The following is a 26,263-nucleotide window of genomic DNA, read 5'->3' on the forward strand; positions in this document are numbered from 1 at the left end:
AAATACAGTTTTGGTTTGAAATACACATACCTGCTCCATAGTTGGCTGTCAGGTGTAAAAAGGTTTTATGACAACTTTTGCTAACAATCAACAGTTTTTGAGTTATTCAAATAAAGAAAAAAAAGATCTCACCTCCTTTCCACCCCCTCACAACCATCTACACCCCATTTTACTCATGTTTGAAGGACTCTAACAAAGATAACACAATTAAGGAAGATCAAGTTCTACCTTAATACTTGAGTATAATTAAAAATTTAAAAAACTCTGTGAACCTTAATTAGTTATTAATTCAGTATCTATTTTTATTTACTACATATTACAAGCGAGAAGTCAATGAGTGAGTAAACCACAAAAATGAAAAAATAGAATCCAATTATGCTACAATAAAAACTGATGAAGTGTAACACGAGCTAGGAAAATGTAAATAAAGAATTTTCATATTAACAGTGGAAACAAGAAGAAGAAGAATTTAAAAATTCTGAAATATGTATATTAGTATTACCTGAAGTACTGCCAGATCCTGCATATTGTTTTGTATCAGAAGAACTTTGTTGATTTTGCCTATTACGTCCGCCACTACTCTGCCTATCACTGTTTTTATTATTCAGTACATCAAACGAATAAGTTTTAGCAACACCATCTCCAGGACCTTTAGCGATCGCAGCAAGATTATCAAACGATTGTGATGTTGATGACGACAAACCGCCTTCACTATGATGACCTGCCCTTTGGTTATAGTCGTAATTATTCGATCTATCATATGACGTTTGACGATCGATTGCTGAAGCATCAAACTGACCACGATGCGAATGAGAAGCGTCATACTGATCGTGACGCGAATGAGAAGCATCATCATAAGATGACCCGGTTACAGATGAAGACGTCTGATGATTAGCTGAATTACTTGACACATCATACTGACCACGCTGAGATTGTGATACGTCATGTGATGATGATGTTGATGATGACTGGCGACCTGTATTAGTGCCGTACTGTGATTTAGATGAATCGTAACCATCAGTTAATGATGTAGAACTAATATCGCGTCCTATATTATCACCATCTACATATATATTTGTATAACTACCGTTTTTAACATTACCGTTTTCATTAATACGCCAATTTGTCGTTTCATAAGTTTTTGGTTTTCCTTCTAATGAATTCCACGTCGTATTTCGTTGTTTATGTTCTTCAGTCGAATGTACTCTGGTACTTCCAGAATTTGAGCGATCGATATTCATACCGAGATCTTCTTCAATTGATCCGCCATGATCAACATAACTATTAGAACTACCGTTACGAATCGTACCGTTATTATTCACACTCCAATCCGATGTCTCATAAGTTTTCGGTTGCCCACCATCAGCCGAATTCCATGATGAGTTACGGTAATGGTGTTCTTCCTTAGAATAAACTCCACGTTCGCCGTTAGGTATTATATTTATACTATGTTCACCGACACTGGAATCGATATTCATATCGGTATGCATATGACGGTTAGTATTTTTATCGATATCAATGTTGAACTGATTTCTAGTATTACTATCCTGATTAATGTTCGATGTCGTGGCACCGTAATTAGATCCCAAGCCGTAGTTTCTAGAATTATTACTGTTATAATTTCTATTATTATATTTATCATTTATATCGGTATTTCGATTATTACTGATCCTTCTGTTACCGTTGTACACGTTTGATGCACCGTAACGACGAGCAATTTCTTCTTCGACATGACGTCCACTACTATCGGCATTGGAACTAAATGTTAAACCACCAGGCGCATAAGTAAAACCTAAACCACCACCACCGGTATTACTTGAACCGGATTTTTCGACACGACCTCGTTCAGATATATATCTACCGTCCTGAAAACTTGAACCGGATACTGTAGTACCGCCGCCCAAGTGATGATTACCCGATTCAGTATGTTCTCCGGTGTTACCGACATTATTATTAGCATTATATCTAGATTCTTTAATACGTTTACTATGTCTAAACGAACCGTCACCAGTTTCAGCCAATAATTCTTCTTCATCTTTACGTCGCTCAATATCTTCTAATTTTCGTCTTTCTTCAGCTGTTAATTCAATTTTTTTATTATTTAATTTATTACCGTTATATTTTTTATTTCCAGATTTTGATGGTTTTGATGATGAAGATGATAATGATGATTCTGCTGCTGAAGATGATGATGATGACGTTGACAATGATGATGATGATGATGATGAACCTTGTTCATATTCTTCAATAACAATACCTGATTGTCCAGTTGAAGTTAAACTACTTTGTATACCATTATATGATGCTGATTGTTGTAGGTATGCTTTCCTCTTCCGATCCAACTGTACAGAAAAAAAATGTATTAATTAAAGAGAGTTTATAATCAGTTATACAGAAACTGTTTCATAATTAAATTATAATAAATCAAACGATAAACAACATTATTTTGCAGTTTAATAAAAAAAAAGAAAAAAAGTAATATAACATCTTCTGTACAAATATTTTAAATTCAGTTGCTTATATCTACTTATCAATTGCATATTGCTGGGACACTGAAAATATCCCAGTCCTTATTAAGTGGTGGCAATTAAATAATCATGAGAAACACTAATAAATGTCATCACACAATGAAAATGTAAAATGTATTTTAAATCTACAGGAACCAGTTATTTTAAAATGTATTTTGAATCTACAGAAACCAGTTTATTAAAGATGACTTAAGTCGATGATATTAATTCTTATTTCACTTATTTTAATTTTCAGGATATTACTCCTGGGTCATTCCATGTCAAGTGGACCAGTGGTCCCCCAGTCGACCATCTCCAAACCTCATCAAATTTTGCGTGGACGAATGTCCACGCAAAATTTGATGAGGTTTAAGAAAAAGTAAGTAAAATGCCATTTTACCAAATTGTAGTTCTATATCTGATGTTGCTGATTTTCTATGATCTTTTGAAAAAAGGATAACTACTGGTAGGTCGCACATACATGCAAAAAATTCTAACTTTGACTTATAATCTTGTAGGCAGTAACAAAGCTGTAAGTTTGAGTTTTAATACTTTCAGTTAACATTTTGTGCTGAATTCATATATGTTATTCACAAATTTCTTTCAGCACCTGGTTTTGAGATTTAGCAGCTGAAATTCAGCTAAAAAGTTGTGGCAACATATTGTAAGTCAAAGTTTGAGCTTATATAGTCTTCCTTAATTTAATCGGCCAATAATATAGCCTTCTGTACTTTAATCAGAATGAGACTTTGTAACCTAAAAAAGGGCATAATTCTTATAACATTCTAAAGTTTCAAAGCAACTGAAGTCTTTAAAACTCCATTTGATGATGAATATCTCCTGACATAATCAGGATATATTCATCATCAAATTTGGTTAAAAATATTTTAGCTCGATTTTTGACCTACCTTTGAAAGCTTATATATATCTCAAGTACACTTCTTAGATTTTGTTAGCTTTATAATAGTTAGAAAGAGCAACTTTTAAGCTACAAAATCCATGCAGTTTGTGTTTTGACCTGTAGTTTATATAAGTGGCTGAAAAAACAGTTGAGAGATAATTCGTGTTTCACACAGGGAGCAAGTTTTCTGTAATATTTATGGATTAAATGAATACTCTCTAGTAGAAAGTAATTTTTTATTAAGTAATATCATCCGTTTTGCTGCCTGTTAACACAAATTTGTTAACTTAACTAGCTTACCTTGCCATCTACTGAATGCAGAGGAGATAGTTTCAACTAATTCTAACTGTTATGACAAGCAAAATCTTTTTAAATATTTATTTTACATGCACAAAAATACTAAAATCATAAACAAAACTAAATATAGTCATAGGAGTAATAACAGAGTGCAATAAAGTATTACAATATTATAGAACACAGTACCTTCAAAATAAAATAAAAATATAAAATTAAGTAGTCAGAGACTTTTTAGCACAACACTTTTAATTCCACCTCGTTTAAATTGTTTCTCAATCACAAACTGAATGTATTCTTGATACATATATTGTCATTCATAGCAAAAATGTACAGTTCTTTAATCCAGCAAGTGTCCTTTCTAGGGGGCTAATGGTAAGAATGAGCTGCACCATGATGGTGCATAAAACTAATGAGGGCATCAAGTTCTTCAAAAGATATATCACATATATTTCTAATCCGTCAAGTTTTGTCATACTTGCAAGCCACATATTGGCCTGGTTGCAAGCTGGTAAGTGATATGCCTTGAGTAAGTTTATCAGTTTCATAAACATCAGGTTCAAATACTCAAGTATCATTTGACACTTGCTGACTTGGATTTTAGCTTTGCTAACTGGCTTAAACTGGTGGTTCTCTCTTCTTCCAGCAATTGTGTGACCACTACTAAATCAGCTTTCCTATTCAGGTTGGATTCTCTCAACTTCTTCTCTTGGCATAAAAAAGAACCTGATTCCTAGTATATTTTGTTTACATAATTCAAATAATTCTCTTGGCGTCAAAATCTGGTTGCTGAAGACTGGCATGTGCTGCTAATCGTTTAGTAGTATCTCCAATTCCATCACAAGGTGATTTTCCGTGGCTAGTACCAAAGAAGTTCTATTCAGCTGTTATCCCAAAGTCTTCTAAATGGTGGCAAAAATTGACAAAATTTTTGAAGTTCTTATATCGAGGAACTGAATCATCACTGAGTAGTGTATATACTTTATTTCAGTCACTGTCTTCAAGTATTTGATCAGTTCAGTCAAAAATATATGAACAGCAACGATATCATGGCACAGACAATCACTGAACATGCAAATGCTAAGATTCTGAAGCTCGTTTTTATTTTAATAAACCACAAGTGGATGCAGTGTAGCTTGGCTGTTTTCCCAATGAAATTCCTATACAGCATCTTGCACAACAAACGAATAGTTTTCAGCAAAATCCATCAGGATAATGGTACGATTATAATTTAGATTTTCCTTCAGTTGTTTTAAATATGAACTTTGATGTTTTGACTGACTGACTCTGATGTTTTTTGCCTGACTAGTCAGGCAAAAAACCTTAAGGAAAGCTGTTCAATAAAATTTTCCATAGTTGCCAGTTGCGTCTCCAATGTGTCTGTCTGTATGTAATCTGTCTAATGTGTAATGTGTCTCTGTCTGTAATCCTCTGCTTATATTCTATTAGTTCCTCCAAGTCATAATATTTAAGCACATCTAATAAATAGGACTCCAATCCAGTTTTTCCAGGACACTGTTCACAATATTGTAGCATGCAACAGTCTAAGCTGGAGACAGTTTTCTCAATCAATACCTTATAGCCATCCTTGATATTGCAGCTATCATAAACTTAACATTTTGATAAATGGTACAAGCACAAACTGAATGTGTGTCAGCAAAACCAACTGTAATACACCACTCTGGCCTAAATTCACAAAATTTTGAGAAGCCAATTTCACGGCCATAATGTGTGTAATAAGCTATGAACATCTCTTTTAAATTGCACAAAAGTAGATGTTTCTGCATGTGTACTTTTTCACCATTGATCCTAACTGAAAGAAAATCTTTCTTTCCTGGGCAGATTCAGGAAAATTCATCATCTTCAAAACATTTGAGGGTTCATTGTCTAATAGCATCCTTTAATTTTTTTCCTCCTTTTTTCTGGTACAGACAAAATACCAACTTCAGATTTGAGCTTCCTGACCTGCTTCACCATTCGCACTGAAACCTGGAATTCATCACTGTTTTCACAATACTCCAGCTACTGGGTGCCAATGTCAAAATCTGAACTTGTGGATGAACTAAAATCAAAGGTTTGGCTTTGGGCTCTTCAATCAGGATATCCAGATCTTTACTTCCTTGACCCTGCTTACTCTTTAATATTTGCATTACATTAGTAACACTCAAACCGGCAGCAGCTGTTGCCATAGAAGCAATAGCATCTTGTGTTCTTCTTACATAATGCTTCAGGTAGCCTGTTGCATCCTGTTTGCTGACATATTCTAGCTTCAAAGGAGAGATTCAAGTGGTGACAGTGAGGCATCCATTCTTCCAGAAGCCTCTAGCATTTCTACATCACTATATTCTGATTCTGGTTGATCATCCTTTGGCTGAATCTCTCTTTGAGCCAATTCTTGCCTACATTGTAGGCAAAACTTTTGAGTTTTGACTTAAAGTCAAAGCTTAATTTAATTAGTTAAAGCTTTTAATCGGTTAGGAGAGTCAATATCAATAGGCCACAATCCTTTTCTGGCTTTGTGCGACTCTTTTCCAAATGGATTACAGCAGTCATTCTGTAGGAATTCAAACTTTGTCAGCAAAACAGCTTTATGATAGGAACGTATGTTAGCGTCTTCATGAAAGAAAATTCCAGATCACCGCTGTAAAAGTTCTTTGTCCATTGCTGACATTTTTTCACAGGAAATAAAAAAGCTTTTCCATAATTAAATGTTAAAGACTTTTGGCATTCAGGGCCATCAGGCTTGCCAAAATGGCAGGATTCAAGAGTTCACTCATTTTAAAATGATTCGAAACACAGTTGGAGGTAACAATAAATGTCACAACTGATTATAAAAGTTATTCACCAACTGTGCTAATTCACAAAACGTTGATGATTATATACCCTTTCTTCAAAATAAAGATACCAAAGAATTGAATTTTCCAGAAATTTCTAGAATGTTTTGGAGAATGGAGTTTCTTCAATGTTAGCGACTAACATATTCGAATACAGTATAAAAAGATAATCAACAATACCAAAATTTGAATCAGTATCTTTATTATTACCGTCAAAATTGTTAGTCAAAGATAACAATTTTTACATGTGTCCACAAACTTTTTTCAAGAGGCCACAAAAAATCAGCCATAGCGGATAAAGAACTGCAATTTGGTAAAATAGCATTTCAGACTATAGGGAACCTCTACCAAAAATTTGATATTTGGATGATAAACTGGAGACAATTTTCAAAACTGGACCACTTCACATGGAATAACCCTCCTTGATATGTTCCAGATATTGCAAAGCCATAATGTTATTTAAGAGAGATAGTTTACTTATCTCATTTGAAACCGACACAATTTTTAATATCTTCAGACAATTCTATAAAATTATTAAAAAATAATACACTTTAGTGAACATTTTAATTTTTTTCTCCATTTCACGCTAATTATTGAAAAATTAAGTCATTGATATTTAGAACTCTATGGCATATTTAAAAAAAAAAACAGTCTGTCTAGGGCATTTATCAAATTATTCAATGCTTTGCCAGCTTTTTATTACTTTGATCTACCCTTATAAATCCTTTTACCTTATAATGACTAATCTATAAATATAAGCGAGAATAAAGTATGTTACTGTTAACTCAATTTTTAACATATGTATCCATTCAAAACAAAAGAAATCAAAATCAGTATTAAAGATTAGTAAAAATAAATGAATTAAAATTAGTTAATAAATGAGTACACAAGAGATTCTCTACAGATTACAACAAAGATTCTGGATCGATGACAAATAATTATTTTTAATTCTTATATTTATATAAAAGTAATCATCACATTTAAAAATTATACTTTCATTATACATGTTGGCACAAATATTCTGAAAAATATATAATTTTAGACATGTATTTACTTGTTTACATTTTTTAAACAAAATTTTTAATATTGACTTACCCTAACTTTTTCCACATTAACATGTTCAACAAATTCACACTTGACAGGACCATTAGTCTGTGGCTGATCCAATAAGTAAAGCAAATGATCACCTGTGAAAGAGGATAACAAAAATTTTAATTTCTCAAAAATTGTAAAAAAAATGTACTGTCTAGATATATATTCAAATCCTAGTAAAGTCAGTTATTTTATACGGATTTGAATTCTAGATTGTGGATACTGGTGTTTTTTTGGTTGTTGGGTTTCAATTAACCGCACATCTCAGGAGTGGTTGAACTGAGACAGTACAAGACTTCACTTCATTCATCCTCTGAAGTAACACCTAAATAGTGATTCCTGGAGGCTAAACAGGAGAAATTAAGTATCTAGATATATAATTTGAATATTAAACAATCTGTATTTCATTCATGAAAATGTAGTTATCAAAGCATTTCATAAACTAAAGAAAAATTTATGAGCATTTTTATAATAATTATGTAACCTACACCAAATGATTTTGTTGTAACTATAAAATCAGGTGTTACTGAATATTACTTTGTACAAATATTTATGTTCTTGTTGAACAAAGCTGCAGAAAATTTAGTGAATTTAAAAAAAAAAATTAATTAATATTATTTAAATATTAATCAATAGAGTAATATTTTTTTCTGTAAAAGAAAATCTTTTTACTGTGCGAAGTTTTCAAATGGAGCATAATAAAAAGTCCCTTTCTTGTAAGCCGTAGTTGTGTTGTGTTGTGTTATATAAAAAAGGTTTTATTGTCTGGTTTGGTGTTAACTGTTTTTAAGCTGTGATTATTTTTTCAGTAGCTTTTTGCTAATTTTCATTCTTAATTAGTTTGGCAGGGTCTACTTTTCTTCTAGTTTTGCTGCTTCCTTTGAGAAATGAATTTAATTTGTATTTTGACTACATAGTGATCTGAGCCAGTGTCTACTCATCGGAGGACTTTTACGTTGTAGATCTCTTTGTGATGGTGTTTATCCATGAAGGCATGATCTAGTTGCCATTCTCCTTTAGTACAATCGGGATGTTTCCAGGTTTTGAGTTTTTGAGGTTTCCTTTTGAAATATGAGGATTTTGAGATTAGGTTGTGATTTCTGCAGAGTTTGATCAGTCTCTGAAGAAGAGTCTTTTCATTTTTCTCTTTTGAGCAAGCCATTCTCTTCCCAATTTATATTATTATAATTATAATACATAACAATTGTAATTTAAGGAGATGTGAAATAATTCTTGTTTTAGAATTTTATATGAAAATAGGGAAAATATGTTTTGCATTAAACAATCACACTTGATGAAACACGGGTCCAGCACTACAAAGCCAAAATTGAATATAGAATAAAAAGCTTTGGCTTTGCAAAAACATTACTATCAGCTGGAAACATCTTCATACCCATCTTTTTTAACCAGAAAGATGTATTGCTTATTGATTTTCTCCATCAATGTCATACCATTGCAGGTCTTGAAAACAGCAAAAGCCATCTATAGAAACAAAAGGTGCCATAAGCGAAATCAAAGGTGTGATTTTTCTGTGACAACACCAGGGCTCACACACTTATTAGTACTTGGGATAAACTGGAAAAAATTTACTGCCAAACCTTAGAACATTCCTCTTATAGTTAAATGTTCTAAAAAAATATTTACCTCCAAGAGTGTAAGAAGGCCAGAGGAAAATTGTCTCAGCTTCAAGTATATCAGATGGACCTTTATTTCTAATATTATATGTATGTATGACTTGAGGTCCAATTTCCGATTCTTGTGTAATATTTACAGTATCATATAATGATATATTATAACGTACATCAGGCGGTTGAGAAGATCTGTAATAAATAAATCACATAATAAAGAAATGAATGATATAAAAGCTTTTGTTTTAAAACTAAATAAAATATTAAAAAAGTAATGATAGATCAAAATAGTAAAAATAAAATAACTTAATTTACTAATGGTAATTTTATTAACATAAAGAAAACAGCAATGGTGAAACAAGGATTTAACAGACGCAAGAGGTTACTCTGGTAGACCGTTAAAGAATTCAGAAAGAGACTACCTAAATACTATAAATGTAGACTATATGCGCTAAAGAAGTTGGATGAAAGAAGATTATAAGCATTTGAATGCAGATATAGACAAAAACAGAAGATGTAAGATGGAGGGATTAAGTTAGAAATTTAGGAATCGTGGCAAAAGGTTGGGGGGAAAAAGGCAATGCTTAAAAATATAAGAAGAAAAAATATATCGGCTAAGACACTGGTAGAGAAAATAATATTTTTTTAGAATTTTTATAACTTGTACATATAAGAAGGAATTCAGAAACTGAAGGAAAAATTTGAGGTTGAGTAACTATCAAAGCAGACAAAAGTAATGAAATCTGCCAGAAAGGGGAATTAAAAATTAAACAAAAAGATCAATATATCAAAAGATCCAGAATTATGTTATTTAGGTAGTAAAATGATGAAGGACGGACAAAACAAAGTAATGCAAACATCAAAAAGGAAAGTAATTTTTCATACGATAAAAGAAGTCTACCGATATCAAATATAAGATTTAAGCATTCATAGTGCTAGTAAGGATTATGTAGAGCATAGCGCTTTACGGTACTGAAACATGGACAACAGATGAAACAGAAATAAAAATAATAGTAATGTGATGTAAAACAAGGATCTTTAAAATTAGGCAAGATGATAAATATTTTCTTTTTATAATGATGAATTTAATTTATATATTCATATAAAAAGCTTTTGAAGCTTGTACGTGGGAAAAAGGAAATGAAATTTTGGATTCTATGAAAATTACCATGCCTGACAGGGATTTGAACCCAGGATCCCCGGATGAAACGGAATATGATATCATTGCACCACAGAGATTGGCCAAAATGATGAAATGAAGAGATCTTAATACAAAAGGATACTAAGAAATTTACACAGAACTAGCGGAGATGAACTAGGTCGTTAGGCCATATATTAAGATATAGGGTTTAGTTAATTTCATAACTGATGGATGCATAAAGGAAGATAAGCAATATATAAAGAAAAATTAGAATAAATAAAATAGTTAATGAGGACTGTATAAAATATAAACATGCTGAGGTTAAAAAATGACTACAAAAAGGAAAGGATTAATCGTATCAAACCACTCATTTAACTCAGGACTCTAAAAGAAAAAAAGATAAAAGATTCTAGTAAGTAATTTAAAGTATCATATATTTATAAAAAAAAACTTACCCAGACAAAACTATATCGGTTTCAACCCAAATAGGGACAGTTAATTGTTGAGAATTATCATCGGTGGTTGTTTTATTTTCTGGATTAGTACTGTTAACTGTAATAAAAAATTCATATCTTGGTTTCATGCCTTCTTTATGGAATGGTTGAAGTAAAACTTTGAAATGAACCTTAAAAAAACAATTATTACATCAATACAATAGTAAATTTTATACAAAATTATTTATTTTTAATGTTAAGTATTAATATCCCAGTTTTTAGTTAATTAATTTAATATAATGATTTTTAAACTTACGAGGGCTGTTAAAAAAGTAATGATAATAGTGAACCTGAGACAAAAGGGTAAAACCTTATTGCAAAGGGTGGTAATACTGTACACCATTATGTAGCCCATTCACATAGCCATTATGATCAGTGCAGTGAGTGGACATATGTGACAATTCATGTCACTTGTGTTAAAGATATTTGCTTATCATGTCCAGAACATATAAAAAGTTAGAGCAACGTTGTAACGTGAAATTTTCAGTGAAACTCAGGAAGAACCAAAAAGACAAGTATGAATTATTAACTACAGTGTACAGTGAAGATGTTATGAACCAGGTGACCTTTACAAATCAGCTGATTTGGAAGCCGAGAGTTCCAGCGTTCAAGTCCTAGTAAAGCCAGTTATTTTTACATGGATTTGAATGCTAGATCGTGGATACCGGTGTTCTTTGGTGGTTGGGTTTCAATTAACCACACATCTCAGGATTGGTCGAACTGAGAATGTACAAGACTACACTTCATTTACACTCATACATATCATCCTCATTCATCCTCTGAAGTATTATCTTAACGGTAGTTACCGGAGGCTAAATAGGAAAAAGAAAGGAAAAGGTGACCTTTACAAGTGGTATAAAGAGTTTGAGCAGGGTAGAAAGAGCATCGCCAACAAGCTGCGTGAGGGGCGCCCTTCAATGTCTCGCACTGAGGCTGTAAAGAATACAGCTGCTACTATCGTCCGTGAAGAACGACCAATTACCGTCAGAGAGCTTGCTGCATGTCTAGACATTTCAGTTGGTAGAGCATTTTCGATTTTGTTCAATTGGCCATACGATGCATGTCTTACAGATGGGTGCCTGCTCACACCGGAGCAAATGCAACATTGTGTCTCTGTATGTAGAGACCTGTTATCATGATTTGGGAGTGAAGCATATGAAGAAATATATCGAATCATAACCATAGATGAGTCTTGGATGTATCACTACAATCTGGTACTAAACAACAAAGTTCTCAATTGAAAAGGGTGCAGTCGCCACCTCCGAAAAAAGCAAAGATGAGTTGCAGCACCAATAAAGTTGTGATGATAATCTCCTTTGATTCAGAGGGTTTTTTGTACCAACATGCTGTCCCTCAAGGCCAGATGTTCATGGTAGACTATTAGAAATCGGTTTTGATCACGATGTTGCATTATTTTAAGAAAAAACGACCGCACAAAAACATTAACAAAATTTTAGTGCATCATAACAATGCGCGGTCTCACGTTGCTCACACTGTAGTTGATTTCTTGAACGCTCGCGGCATTGCAACTATACCCCACCCATCGTACAGTCCAGATTTGGCCCCTTGCAACTTCTGGCTGTTTCCCAAAGTCCAGGTTCTGCTCAGGGGACGGAAATTAAAACCAATCACAAGGTCATCAAAGCTGTGGAGATGCAGTGCAAGGAGCTCAAGAAAGATGGTCTGGCGTTTGTGTTTAAAAAGTGGCAAGAAGAGTGGGAAAAATGTATTAGAAGGTTTACTTTGAAAAAGAGCATGTAGATTTGGAAGACTTAATATTTTTTTTCTGTAGAGCGTTTTTATCATTACTTTTTGAACTGCCTCTGTGTAATAAAACACTTTTTAAATCAAATGTAGTACCGCCTGAGTCTGAATAAGGTTTTGTTTTTAATTACGATTCTTTAGAGAATTAGAGTATTGTAGATTTAAAATACTGTAGCACTGGTATTTAAATTAGATTTAGGAAAAGTTTTGTTCATGAAGTGTGATTTAAACAATATTTGTGTATTTAAAATTCAAATTTTTATGTGTTCTTGGATAATATTCAAGCCTGACTATCTCCATCTTGTAGTACATTCATAGACACACATGCACAAGCACAACCAACCAATCCCCTCTGTGCATGCACACACACACACACACACACACACACACACACACACACACACACACACACATTCATGCACAAAAACACACACACATACAGAGAGAGAGAGAGAGAGAGAGAGAGTTGGAACAAGTTTTTAGTTTCATCAAGATGCTTTGGTAGAATAAGCTTTTCACAATGGATTCCTTCTTTATTTCTGGACTATACATATATATATAACAACACACACACATACAGAGAGAGAGAGAGAGAGAGTTGGAACAATTTATATATATATATATATATATATAGCTACTGCCGGATCTGTGTGGGGTGTGTGTGTGTGGGTGGGTGTACAGGCAAATGTAATACCTGTTACCGGCTCGCCACGCCTGACATAACTGCAATGTATGTGTAAATGTACCAATAAATATATAGTCTGGAACAGACTCAGATCGACCACTCTTGAGACAAGTGGTTAACTGAAACCTAACCACCAAAGAACACTAGTATGTACAGTCTAGCATTCAAATCTATATAAAACAACTGCCTTTACAAGGAATTGAACATTACAACTCTTAATTTTGAAAATCAGCTATATATATTGAAATTTTAATTATCAACTGATGATGAGGAATTCCTCGAAAGTGCTATTGATACATAAAGGAGAATAATAAAAATGAAAACATAAGGTAAGAGCTCTTACTTGGCTCTGTACTTTGGTGGGTTGCTGAATTTTGTTTTTGAATATATATATATATATATAGCTGATTTAACACTGCAAATGAGATAAATATATAACTACAAAATAGAATGAAATAAAGAAAGCCATCAAACCAGTCTAGTGATTTGGCAATGATAAAAAATAAATAAAAATAAATAAATGAAATACTTACATGTTTTTCACGAGGTAATGGATTACCAATATCGCAATGTAACGTGTGATTATTTAAAAATGAAGGTGCTGAACATTGCACTGGTATTTCTCTTTCAGTATCGATACGTTCAATTTTAACATAATTTAAACCGGGTGGTACTGACATATCTAATATTGATTCAAATGAATCTTCTCCATTATTTTCAACATAAACATCAATCATTAATCGTTCATCAGAACCTAACAAATAACGTTTAACGCTCCTGAAAAAATAATAAACAAAAAGAATGATATAAATTTGACAAGTCACAACCTATAAACCTTGATTATTATAATACAATCCTACATAAGGAGTGATAAAAAAAAATCTGACCTTATTTTTTTTTTCAGTTGTAGCACAGGAGGGGAACACTGTTATTTCTGACCCTGACTATTATGGTTGCATATGATTCAGTTTTACTGTCGTTGCAGCCAACTGCTGTTTAGCAGAAGTAAACGTAAAATGTGCGACTAGTATTTTTGTTACCATTCAAAATGACCGAATGGGTTGAGGAGAGAATCTGCATTAAATTTTGTCAGAAACTTGGTAACAAGCAACTAGAGATAATAAGGAAAATTTAAGCAGCTTTTTGGTGATCAAATGATGGGCGTTATACAAATTAAATAAATGTATAGCCGCTTCCAAGCTGGCTGAAAATCTGTTGAAAGCAATAAACACTTCGGTAGACATTCCACCGGCAAAAATACTGAAAAAACTGAGTAAGTTCAATAGATGGTGATGAATCATTGTTGAATAACAATCAGAGAGCTTAAAAATGAACGAGTAATTTCATTTGGCTCACTGCAATTGGTGTTAGTAGATCTTGGGAAGTGACATGTAGCAGAAAAATTTGTCCGAAAACAACACACCAGCCCATACATCATAATATATTCTTTCTTTTTCTGTTTAGCATCTGGAACCACCATAAGGTATTTCTAGTATTCAAATCCATATAAAAGTAACTAACTAACTGCCTTTACTAGGATTTGAACCTAAGAACTCTTGAATTCAAAATCAGCTGATTTGCGATGATGAGTTCACCACTAGACCAACCTGGTGGGTTATCCTAACAAATCCAGAGATTCTTGGCAAAACACTGGATTCAACAACTTTAGAAGGTTCCTTGCTTATCAGAAATGGCTACCTGCGATTTTTGGCTGTTTCCTAACCTTAAAATGTTGCTTAAAGAGAAGAGATTTGAAATCGGAGAAGAGATCAAAAGAAATATGACAAGAGGACTTATGCTCACTAAAAATGACTGAAAAATACTTCTAACAAAGGAAACATCACTGAAATAATTGTGTTACATCAAGTGTCCTATTTTGAAGGGAACAAATCATTGGACTAAATAGGTTAAGTAGTTTTGTTTTTAAGAGACAAGGTCAGATACTTTTTGATCACACCTCAAATTGAAATTTTGTGGTGGATTAATTATCACTCATAATATATTTTTTTCTAAATCCTTCTATCTTGCCTACGTGGAATTGGGATTTTAGTATAGGTGAGATCTGAATTTAATTTTCAAAGTAAGTTATACCAGATTAGTAACTAACTAAACAACATCTACTACATAAATACAGTAAACATTTTCATCAAAGCAATGTATTGAACTCATAAATACATAAACAAGCAGTGATAAACAGTTCACAAATTTTATGGCTTATAATTAAAAGTAAATGAATATGTAATATAAAAACATAAATAAAGATTCATTAAAAAAATCAATCATAAAATGCAGTAATTGGATAGAATTTACCAAATGAGACATCTTTTGATACTTAATATCATATATGATTTTCAGTAGTAAAAAAAAATATGACTAATTAATTATAGTATTTTTAAATGAATTACTTTAATTGTATAATTTCAATGAATAACTGAAGAAACACCTAATTTACCCCTGTACACTATTTAAATAATGGACGGAGAGCTCTTCAGCTCGATCTTCATTGGACAAAGAGGAAGAAGTTTCAGGATCCCCAAATTTTCTGAGAACAGGAAGATATAGATTGAGAATCGTGTTGTTATAGCCACAAATTTTAAATATTTTGTAAGCTCAGTGGATACAGCATTGTTTTGATGGAGTAAACAATTACCAGGTCACCACAGTTCAGATCATTCACACGTAATGACTTCTTTCAGATTCTCAGAATGTTACAACAGAACTCTTTATTGACAGTTTTGATGTTTTTGAATAGATATATGTATATATATTATTATTATTATGCTTTTACGGCCAACATGGGACCACTTAAGTCAATTTTAGTTGGATCTTTTCTGAGAAAAGCGTGTTATTTTACTCTTTCGAGCTGCCCAGTATTTCTTCTATATGTATATATATATATATATATATATATATATATATATATATATCTTCATTAATGTCAAAGAAAAAAATCATAAATGTACTCTTGGTTATACCCTACGTCCTCTGATGATAATCTGCTCTTTTGAACAGTGAATTTCATTTTAAAAACTTTGCTGAACCTCTTGTCATATACTGTATTATATAGCCATTAAGCTAAATTAAAATTATTTAGGTCTTTATTCTGAGTTTTACAAAGAATGTGATGCTGCCCCTACATATTTCATGATGCGAGAACATACATCCTGATCATAGATAGGCTTATGTTAGGTACATCTTATATTATCAACACTACTGAAACATGTCAAAAAACATATGCAATATAAAAACAGAACAATGCTACATCGCACGTTGACCAATCACTGCTTGCCACTGCTGCACAGTGAATATGTTTTTTAAAGGACCAGATTCAACATTTTGTAGTCATACCTCATAAAATAATAACAGTAAGAAAAATAAAAAGTATTTTACGAATAGTAATATAAAAATAACATTAATAAATTTATTAAATCTATGTGATTTAATAAATTTATTAAGAAAACAATTCAATAATAGAGAAAAATAAAAATCAGTGCAACATAAGTATAATATTTTAATACAACATGATGACACACATTGACGAAATAATCATTTAATCAATGATTTCCAAACAAATTAGGAAATGATTGATTAAATTTGGTGACTTCTTGAACAAGCCAATGGTAATGAAACATTCACGCAAAGGATTGTAATGGAGATGAAAGCTACGTTTACGGCTATAATATCAAGACAAAACTCCAATCATCACAATGAATCAGCAAACGATCTGCACGCAACAAGAAAGCACATCAGTCAACATGATACTCTGTTTTTTCGATCTTAATGGAATTGTGCATTATGAATTCTTGCCTGAAGGTGAAACAGTGAACCACGTTTACTATCAAGGCATTTTACAACAGTTATGTGAAAAAATCTATAAAAAGAGACCAAAGTTGTGGCGAGATAACTCATGGTTTCTTCATCACAACAATGCGCCCACACACTTTGTGGGAAAAAAAAATCAGATGACTGTCCTCCCTCGAGCTCCCTACTCGCCAGACCTGGCTCCTTGTGATGTTTTCTTATTGCCAAAATTATTCGATGATGAAAGAATGCCATTTTGAGGCTATTGATGACATTAAAAGCAAATTTGTCATGAATCTTAAAGACATTTCAAATGAAACTATCTAGGACTACTTCGCAAAGTGGAAACACTGCTGGAAATAGTGGATGTATATGGGAGGGGAGTACTTTGAAGGAGACAAGGACCAATAACATGTATATTAAAAAAAACATGTATAACATTAATATTAAAAAAAAAATCTGTTACCTCATATTTCATATTTTCTAAAATAGTTAAGAACATTAATAATTTTTTTTTACTTCTTTGTATATAGTAAAGGAAGTATTGTGATGAAAAATTTTGCTAGTCAGATGTCAACGAAAATATCCATTATGACCATCCCTGAATCCATTTTGACTAGTTTTGAAGTGACGTTCGTACATATGTATGTATGTACCTCAAATACCTCAAAAACAATTAGTGTAGAATGTTGAAATTTTGGATTTAGGACTACTATAACATCTAGTTGCGCACCTCCCCTTTTGACTGCAATCAACTGGACCAAAAGTGTCAAAAAAAGCCCAAAATCCAAAACATTTGGATTTTGCACTTTTTCTTAATTGCAGTAATAAAACCTCATTGACAGCTTTTCAACTATATATAATAAGTGATACTTATTTTCATCGGTTCCAGAGTTATATCCAAATAAAATTTTAATTAATGAAATATTTGGATCTTACAACAGGAAGGCACATCGGTTCGAATTCGACTTCATTACATATACTTTTTTAAACCTTTTTTTTTTTTTAATTTAAATTATTGATTTATTAATAATTATTCATCTCTGATTGTAAATATCTTTACGGTAAATAATAACAATATGAAAATATGAAAAAAATTAGAAGTTATTAGTGAAATAAAATTTTATGCTTTTCATTTTAATTCAAAAATTTTTACAGAGCTTAATAATTATTAATAAATCAATACATTTAAATTAAACAAAAAAAAAGTTAAAAAAGGTATGTATATGAAGTTGGATTTGAACCAATGTGTGCACGGTTATGGATCCAACATGTTCTTACTTACACTACATAACTACTTGAGAAACATGAAACAAAATTAATATAATATATAAACTAATATAAAATGCTGACACGGACATCACAATTTGATGCAGTGGTGTCCACCACAATGGAATTGTGTAACTCTCCACTTTATTAAAGAATTGGGGAATCGCATCTCACTTTCAAATGAAATAAGTTTAAATGCAGTGCAGCAAAAAATGTGTATATGTAATTTAATAAGCATATAAGGAAGTCATGTGGTGTCCACATCATACTTTTTCAATATGATTGTCAGCATAAATCAGAGTTGAAATACAATATTGCGCACTTTTAATTCTTCTGAAAACAAATAGTGAAAAATTAAAATACTCATTATTTCTCTTCGTAAATAATTGAATTCACGCTTCTACACACTTTTTTTTTAGTTTAAAATGGTTTGAAAATTATAAATTTCTTTAACATTATTAGCATAGATGATAATAAATAGCTTGATCTACAGATGCAAAAATTTTGCATCTCTTCCTGAGTGAATTTTTCATTTTTGACTTTCTACTGAGATATTTTAGAAAAAATGTAGCACTGGTAGTACATAAACCGTTAAGCAAAACAAAAATTGGTTTCAAAATAGTTGCCTGAAAATTACAAGAATATAATTTTAGTTTTTTTCTCTGCAATAAATAGCAATACATTTGAAATAATCATAAGGGTAAAGACTTAATACAACTGAATATAATACATGTTTGCAAATTTTTGTAATCTTTAAATACTTGACCCGTAATTTTCATATATTCTGTGATGAATTTAAACGGTTTTAAAATTTGTTATATGAAGTCGAATTGGTACTAAAATTGTTACTATACATACACGCTTCAAAATCATGAACAGTCAGCATCTGTCATCATTGTAAAGAAAGAATTATGTAAAATATTTGTGAATTAAATGATTTTTATTTTATTTAAATATTAATCTAAATGTAAAAACAGCTGCAAGAAAAAATTTATAAATTTTTCAGTGCCAGGAAAGTATAATGTTTATTGTCTGCCTTTTTTAAATATTATTTTCTATTCAGGATTACTGATTGTATCAACTGAAATTGTCATAAAGTTCTACATTTAAAGAAAAACTTTTATAAATACATTTTAAGCATTTTTCTTTATTTTCATTTCAATAACTTTTTGACAACTTCTCTCTTCATAAACAATTTACTAAGTTATAATCAAAAGATATCTCCCCATTTGTTAGTTAAATTTTTATTACTTTATAATGTAATTCAGTCGTCACTAATAGTGATAATCAGTATAAAAAAAAAATTAAATACAAGTAGAGTACTTACGGAGTAGAAGTAAGTCGTAAATCTGGAATACAAATGTTATCTTTACCGCAATTCTTTTGTATAGAAATTGAATCTTTTCTCATTAATGGTTCATTATGATCTAAAATAGGAAATAATGATCGAGGATATCTTCTACCGCCACGTGTACTAGCAGCGGCCCATTGTTTTTCACCTCTTAAACTGTACCTCATTTCCGCTTCTAATGCTGTTAATTTATCTCTTATACTAGGCTAAAATTAAAGAATAAAAGTTACATCGGTTAATAACGTAAATCTTATTAAAAAAAATCAAGAAAATAAAATTATATTAAAATTAGACTGCTAAAATACCAGGTACATACAAAGAATATTGGAGTTTTAATATTTTCTGGTGCACAGTGCCGATTTAAAACTAGAATCAAAGAGAAAACAGGACAGTTTTAGTTATGCGCATGGCAACAAATTGATTTAATATCTTTTTGCCTGACAATTCCATAAGAACAGATGATAACTATTTAACAGAAAGTCTTATGTATTTTGCAGTTTACTAAATCTGAATCTGTAGTTACAGTTTATCATGAGTTCTATATAAAGGTTAATTATGATCTTCCAAACGACAATAACATTCATCGATGGCATAATCAGTTTGAAATGATTGGATTTCTGTATAAGGGGAAAAGTACAAGACAACTGAGGGTACTTGAAAAAAATTCTGAAGTATCAGGGAGTCTTTCCTGCTTAGTTCTAAAACACCGATTAGGCAGGCCGGCAGAGAACTAGCGATATCTGTGTGGAATGTTTTAAGGAATTGCTTACATACGGATTCATACCGTTTACAGCTGTTACAGGATTTGAAGCCTACCGACTATGCTGTGCATGATGACTTTGCGATCAAAATGTTACTGCATGAAGATGATGAATTTTTTGATAATACTATGTTGAGTGATGAGTTAGCATTTCATCTTAGCGGAAGACTTAACATGTTTATGTCCGTAACAGATCAGAAAATCCACATAGACTCTTACAATGTGAAAAGGACTCCCCAAAAATTACATGTTTTCTGTGCAATGTTCTGACAGTAAGTTTACAGGGCATTCTTTCTTGCTAAAGCAAGCATAACAGGAGTTGCTTATTTAGATGTTCTGCATACACGGCTCTTTACTCAACTGCAAGACAAATCAGAGATTTGCCAACAAAATATTGTACCTCCTTACCGGCAAAACTCTATATGGGATCGGTTGAATAACATTTTTCTCTGAATCAGTCGACACGGTCCTGACAACAGAGCTTGCTTGCCTTGGCCTCTAAGTCACTCAGTCTGATTTCATGTGATTTTTCCTTTGGCGTTTTACAAAAGATCTTTTGTTTGTGTCTCCACTATCTGCTAATATATTCTAATTGAGAGAGCTATTACATTCATTACTCCAGACATGCTGGTTAAATTACGTGAAGAACTTTTCTGGCTGAATTTATATCATGTGAGGAAAGGGACTTATATTAAACAGTTGGAGGGAAAATAAATTCATTCTATCATTTTATTTGTGATTTATTACTGTCAGTCAAAGTTAAGAAATATTAAATAGCTTTAAAACTCTGATATTCTTTTAGGTATACTTTGTATAATAGAATATAAAAAAAATTTTCTTATAATACTTTTTAAGAAAGAAAGTATTTAATTAATGACTGCATTGTAAAAAACTTATAGAGATTTTATTATTTTGTTTTAGATACAAGCTAAATCAACAAAACATTTTCAAAGGAATGCTTAATATAATGCTTTAAAATTACGCATTAAAAAATACACTGCATTAAGGTAAATTTCATCAAATTTTAGATATTTAAGGTCTCTAGTAAACATATACAATCTACAAGGGGTACCTAAAAATAACTAAAATTGTAAAAAAATTTTAATAATTTTTACTAACTGAAAATTTAATCTCCTTCAAATACTCTCAATGATACCAAATGCTTTTGTCCTGACGGTGGAAAAACTTTTCAAATTCCTAAAGAGGAAAGATGCCCAAGGCCTACAGTGATTTATCTTTAACTTCCTCCAAAATACAAAAACTTTTCTTTGAGATCTTTTTTCAATAATTGGAAGAAGAAAACATCGCATGGAGCAAGATCTACAGGGGTGAGGAACAATGGTCTTTTGTTTTTCAGCAAAGACTATTGGGCAAACAGTGAGATGGGAGTGGGGGCATTGTCATAGTGTAGAAACCAATCACCAGACGTTCACCGCATTGCCAGGTGAAAATGTATGACAAAAATTTGTCATACACTTTCAACCAATATTCTCAACACATTCAAGTAGAAATGCTGATTTACTGTCTGTCCAAGCGGAAAAAATTATCTTTGAATAATTTTTTTCACATGAAGAAATCAAATCAACACTGTCGTCATATTTGGTCAAAAATATTAAATATAAAATAACATTTCATTTTATATAATTATGTTTACAATATAAATATAATTTGATGAAAATTTTTTCCTTTTTTTCCTTTCTTTTTGTCTTTTCAACTCAGCGATTCCACTCTCTTTCTTTTTCTGTTTAGCCTCCAGAACCGCTGTAAGGTATTACTTCAGAGGCTGAATGAGGATGATATGTAAGAGCGTAAATGAAGTGTAATTTTGAACGGTCTCAGGTCGACCATTCCTGAGATGTAGTTAATTGAAATTTAACCACCAAAGGGACACCAGTATCCACGATCTAGTATTCAAAACCGTATAAAAACCAATGATTCCACTGCTTGACTCAATTCCAAGCCATAATCACAGCTTCAACTCTCATTACCGGCCACAACTTTAGAAAGAAATGTGTCAAATTTTTATGCATATTTACTTATAAAAAAGATGATTAATGTGATTTTACAAAGCATCAGGACAAAACTTTCACGAGTTTTCCACTGATGAAAATCAGTGACACCCATTTTAAACTGTTCAATCCGCTTCTAAAAATTTGTGGTAACACACTTTTAACAATTTTGAATGAATTATGGCCGGTTTTACACCTTCAGAAAATAAAATTCTTATCAGAGAATGCTGTTCTTTCGTGGCACAGGTTTCAAACAGCTCATATTTTCTACGTTGTAAGTCCCAAATTTATCAAAACATTTTGAGGTTATTTCACAGAATAGTCTTTCCACTGTTGCCATTTTATTGTTCCTTTAATTATTAAACGATTATTATAAAAATTATATTCATATCTACGTAAAGAGTATTTATTTACTGAATAAAAATAACAACAGCAAAAAATAAACAAACCTTCAAATAAACAAACATTGATTTACATAAAGGAGTACTTTTCTCAATCCTTAATGTTTGATTCATTACATTACGACCTTCATCTGATAAGAAAAACATCCGAGGACTTTTTGTTTTCTTTGAATCCAAAATCAACTGTATGTCAAAATCTGTAACAATATAATTAGAAAATCTGTTTAAAAAATAAAATATACATGTAAGGTGTGTATATATGTACATATATATATACACATATACATATATGTATACACATTGTACATGTGTATACATGTACAATATATATGTACACATACACACACACCGAGATATATATATAAATAAATATATCTTTTACACAACTATATATGTGTTATGAAGGAATTTACACAAGATTATTCAACTACAGAATAGACACTAATAAATACTGCAAACCAAAAGTAAATAAATTATGCAATCTTCTGGAAAGGTGCGCCCAAACCTGAAAACCTACTTATTCTAACAGAGAAAAATCTGAATGATATTTTTAATCATATAGCTGTAAATCAAAAAAATCTATCAGAATATTGGCATAACAAGCAGAAATATGAAATAGTATGCACAGAACACTGACTAGACATTTAGAACTATACCTAAGCAAAATAATTGTAGCGCTTCAGTTACAAGATTGAATTTTATAAGCGTGTTGAAAACTGTACTGTCAGTGGTTTTGTATTTTCTAAAAGAAAAAGATGAAGACATTCTCAATATAAAATTTTTTTTAGATGAAATATGATTTCATTTATTAGGCTATACTCCAGCCAGAATAGTCAGATGTAGTCCATGAATAATCCTCATGAGGAATTGAAACAACCATTTAATGACCAAAAAATTGGAATTTGGAATGGTATATCATGTAAGCAGATAATCATTTAGTCTTTCCAAAACACAGTAAACTCAGAATGTTACTGAAGTGAGATCACTTATCTTTTCATTGGCCAACTAAATAAGGAGGAAATTACTGGAGCAGACTTCCAACAAGGTAGAGCAATAGCATACACTATCAATATTTGGTTGAATATTTGTCAATGCAATGGTGCACAGTTTCATTTGAGACACTTGATATAATTATGTAAGTAAAGAATACATCTGTTCGAAAAATAACCGATCATTTTTAATTACGCGCTAACAGAAATAGTTAGTGACGTGTGGTTGGCAGAATTGTGTTCCACATAACTTCCTCTGTAACCACAAGTTCTTGGATTGTTGACATCTCATTTGGTTTTCATGTTATTGTTATTTGAGTGCATTTGTTTAAGTGTTAGTAGCGATTTTTAATGTGCGATTTTCGAGAGTAATGATACAACGTACATTTTTGCATGAAACTGGAGAAAACCTTCACAAAACATTTCAAATTTTGAAACAAGTTTACAGAAGATGATGGTCTGGGTCGTCCACAGAGTTACAAATGGTTTTCACGATTTAAAGGTGGTTGTCAGTCGATTAAAGATGACCCTCGACCAGAAGGCCTTCAACTTCAACTGACACTTGTGTTCAGAAAATCAATGATCTAGTGCATGTAAATCGCCGATTGGCTGTCAGAGAACTTGCTGAAGAGGTTAGTATCTCGATTGGATCACATCATAACATTTTGACGAAAAATTGAACGTGCTTTGAGTTGCAATAAAATTTGTTCCTCATTTGACGACTGAAGAGCAGAAAGAACATCAAGTGGATGTTTGTCGGCAACTTCTTGAACAGGCTGATGAAGATTAAACATTCATACAAAGGATCATAATGGGAGACAGAAGCTGGGTTTATGACTACGACATTGAGACAAAAGTTCAATCACCAAAAAATTGCACATTACAAAAATCTTTACTAACACAAACATGTTGCTTTCAAATAACAATAATGCAAAAACTAAACGAGACGTCAATCCAAGAATACATAGTTACAGAGGAGATTGTATGGAACGCAATGCTGCTAACCGCATATCAGTAAATATCTCTGTTGGTGTGTAAATGTTATTTTCTAAACAGACCTCATACATTTACAATATAAATAACATTTGAACTGAGTTATTGAATTAGTTATGCAAATAAGTTCATACATACCAAGCGTATTGTCTACACCGATGCCGTTATACTCTAAACAAGCATCAAGTGGTAGACAAGGAACCCAAGTATTATCTTTAAGCGTACAATTTTTTTCTTCAAGTATTACTTGTTTTGATTCAACGTTAAAATTCACAGTCGCTTGCATTTTAACAACAGGTCTCGCTCTGCAAATATTAAAAAAAAATTTAATTCATATTAATATAAAAAAATAGAAATTTGAGTCAGCCAATATAATATGATATATTATGAAATCTTCTAAATTTCAAGTACTATTCCAACACCGACTACTAATTGATGTCTGGCTTTAGAGATGTTGCTGCTGTTGGACACAGTTTTTAAGTTCATTATCTCTGTCCTACCTTCCTTGAAAGTTAAACTAAAATTGTATACTATCATATTGAATATAATACGAGACGTCATTTTAAGGTAAGGTCCATTTTGAATGTGCCACCAGTATACCTAATGTGAACAGATAGCACTTGCATAGTTAAGTTATTTCAACCAATAGTCAGCTGTTAGCAACAACAGTTTGTCATTTTGTTGTTAATAATTGTTTATATTCATCTATTTATAATTTGAGATCTTTCCAAGAGTGAAGTACGAGGAGTAATTCGATTTTTGATGGCAAAACAATTCTGCGAATGAAATTCACTGGCAAATTTGTGATGTTTATGGGCATTTATGAGTGATACTAAACGTGCATTTATGAGTGATACTAAACGTGCATTTATGAGTGATGCATGCATTGATGAGTTAAGATGGTGATGTCATTAATTTCGAGAAGAGCGAATGAACGTTCAAGATGAAGAATGTAGCAGCCGGCCATAGTGATAATGAATGATTTGATTCAAAACATTGACAAAAAAATCAAGAAAACTGGATTCACTGTATCAGAATTGTCTTTGGAATTTTTTGATGTTTCACAATTACAATTTATAAATGAATAAATTCACAATCTTTGATTTATAGTTCTGGTAAAAAGAATTGTATGCCGGAAGGATGACAAAGATGTTATTCGACACATATAAGAAAAAATGTCTTGCTGCAGCACATGAATTTTTATAATTATGAAAATGAAGATGATGAATTCTTTGATCACATTATTAACAAAGATGAAACCTGAATTTTCAAATGTCAAGACAAAATAGCAGTAAATGCGATTGTGGCATCCATCATCTCCTAGATTAAAAAAGCTCAAACAAGAATGTT

General features: G+C 31.8%; 1 protein-coding gene across 3 annotated transcripts in view; it reads right to left on the reverse strand.

Moving 5' to 3' along the window:
• The window catches only part of LOC142333690 (uncharacterized), a 492,609-nt gene that overhangs the window by 13,606 nt on the left and 452,740 nt on the right, over positions 1 to 26,263 (reverse strand). For all 3 annotated transcript variants that reach the window (XM_075381116.1, XM_075381117.1, XM_075381115.1), the window contains 8 exons: positions 25,052 to 25,218; positions 22,980 to 23,128; positions 19,738 to 19,967; positions 13,874 to 14,117; positions 10,853 to 11,022; positions 9,273 to 9,448; positions 7,632 to 7,723; positions 503 to 2,342 (listed from right to left, as the gene is read on the reverse strand). In XM_075381116.1, coding sequence (XP_075237231.1) covers positions 503 to 2,342; positions 7,632 to 7,723; positions 9,273 to 9,448; positions 10,853 to 11,022; positions 13,874 to 14,117; positions 19,738 to 19,967; positions 22,980 to 23,128; positions 25,052 to 25,218 — 3,068 coding nt within the window. The remainder of the gene's footprint in view (positions 1 to 502; positions 2,343 to 7,631; positions 7,724 to 9,272; positions 9,449 to 10,852; positions 11,023 to 13,873; positions 14,118 to 19,737; positions 19,968 to 22,979; positions 23,129 to 25,051; positions 25,219 to 26,263) is intronic.

This window comes from Lycorma delicatula, chromosome 13 (assembly GCF_047948215.1).
Source record: "Lycorma delicatula isolate Av1 chromosome 13, ASM4794821v1, whole genome shotgun sequence".
NCBI classification, from domain to species: domain Eukaryota; kingdom Metazoa; phylum Arthropoda; class Insecta; order Hemiptera; family Fulgoridae; genus Lycorma; species Lycorma delicatula.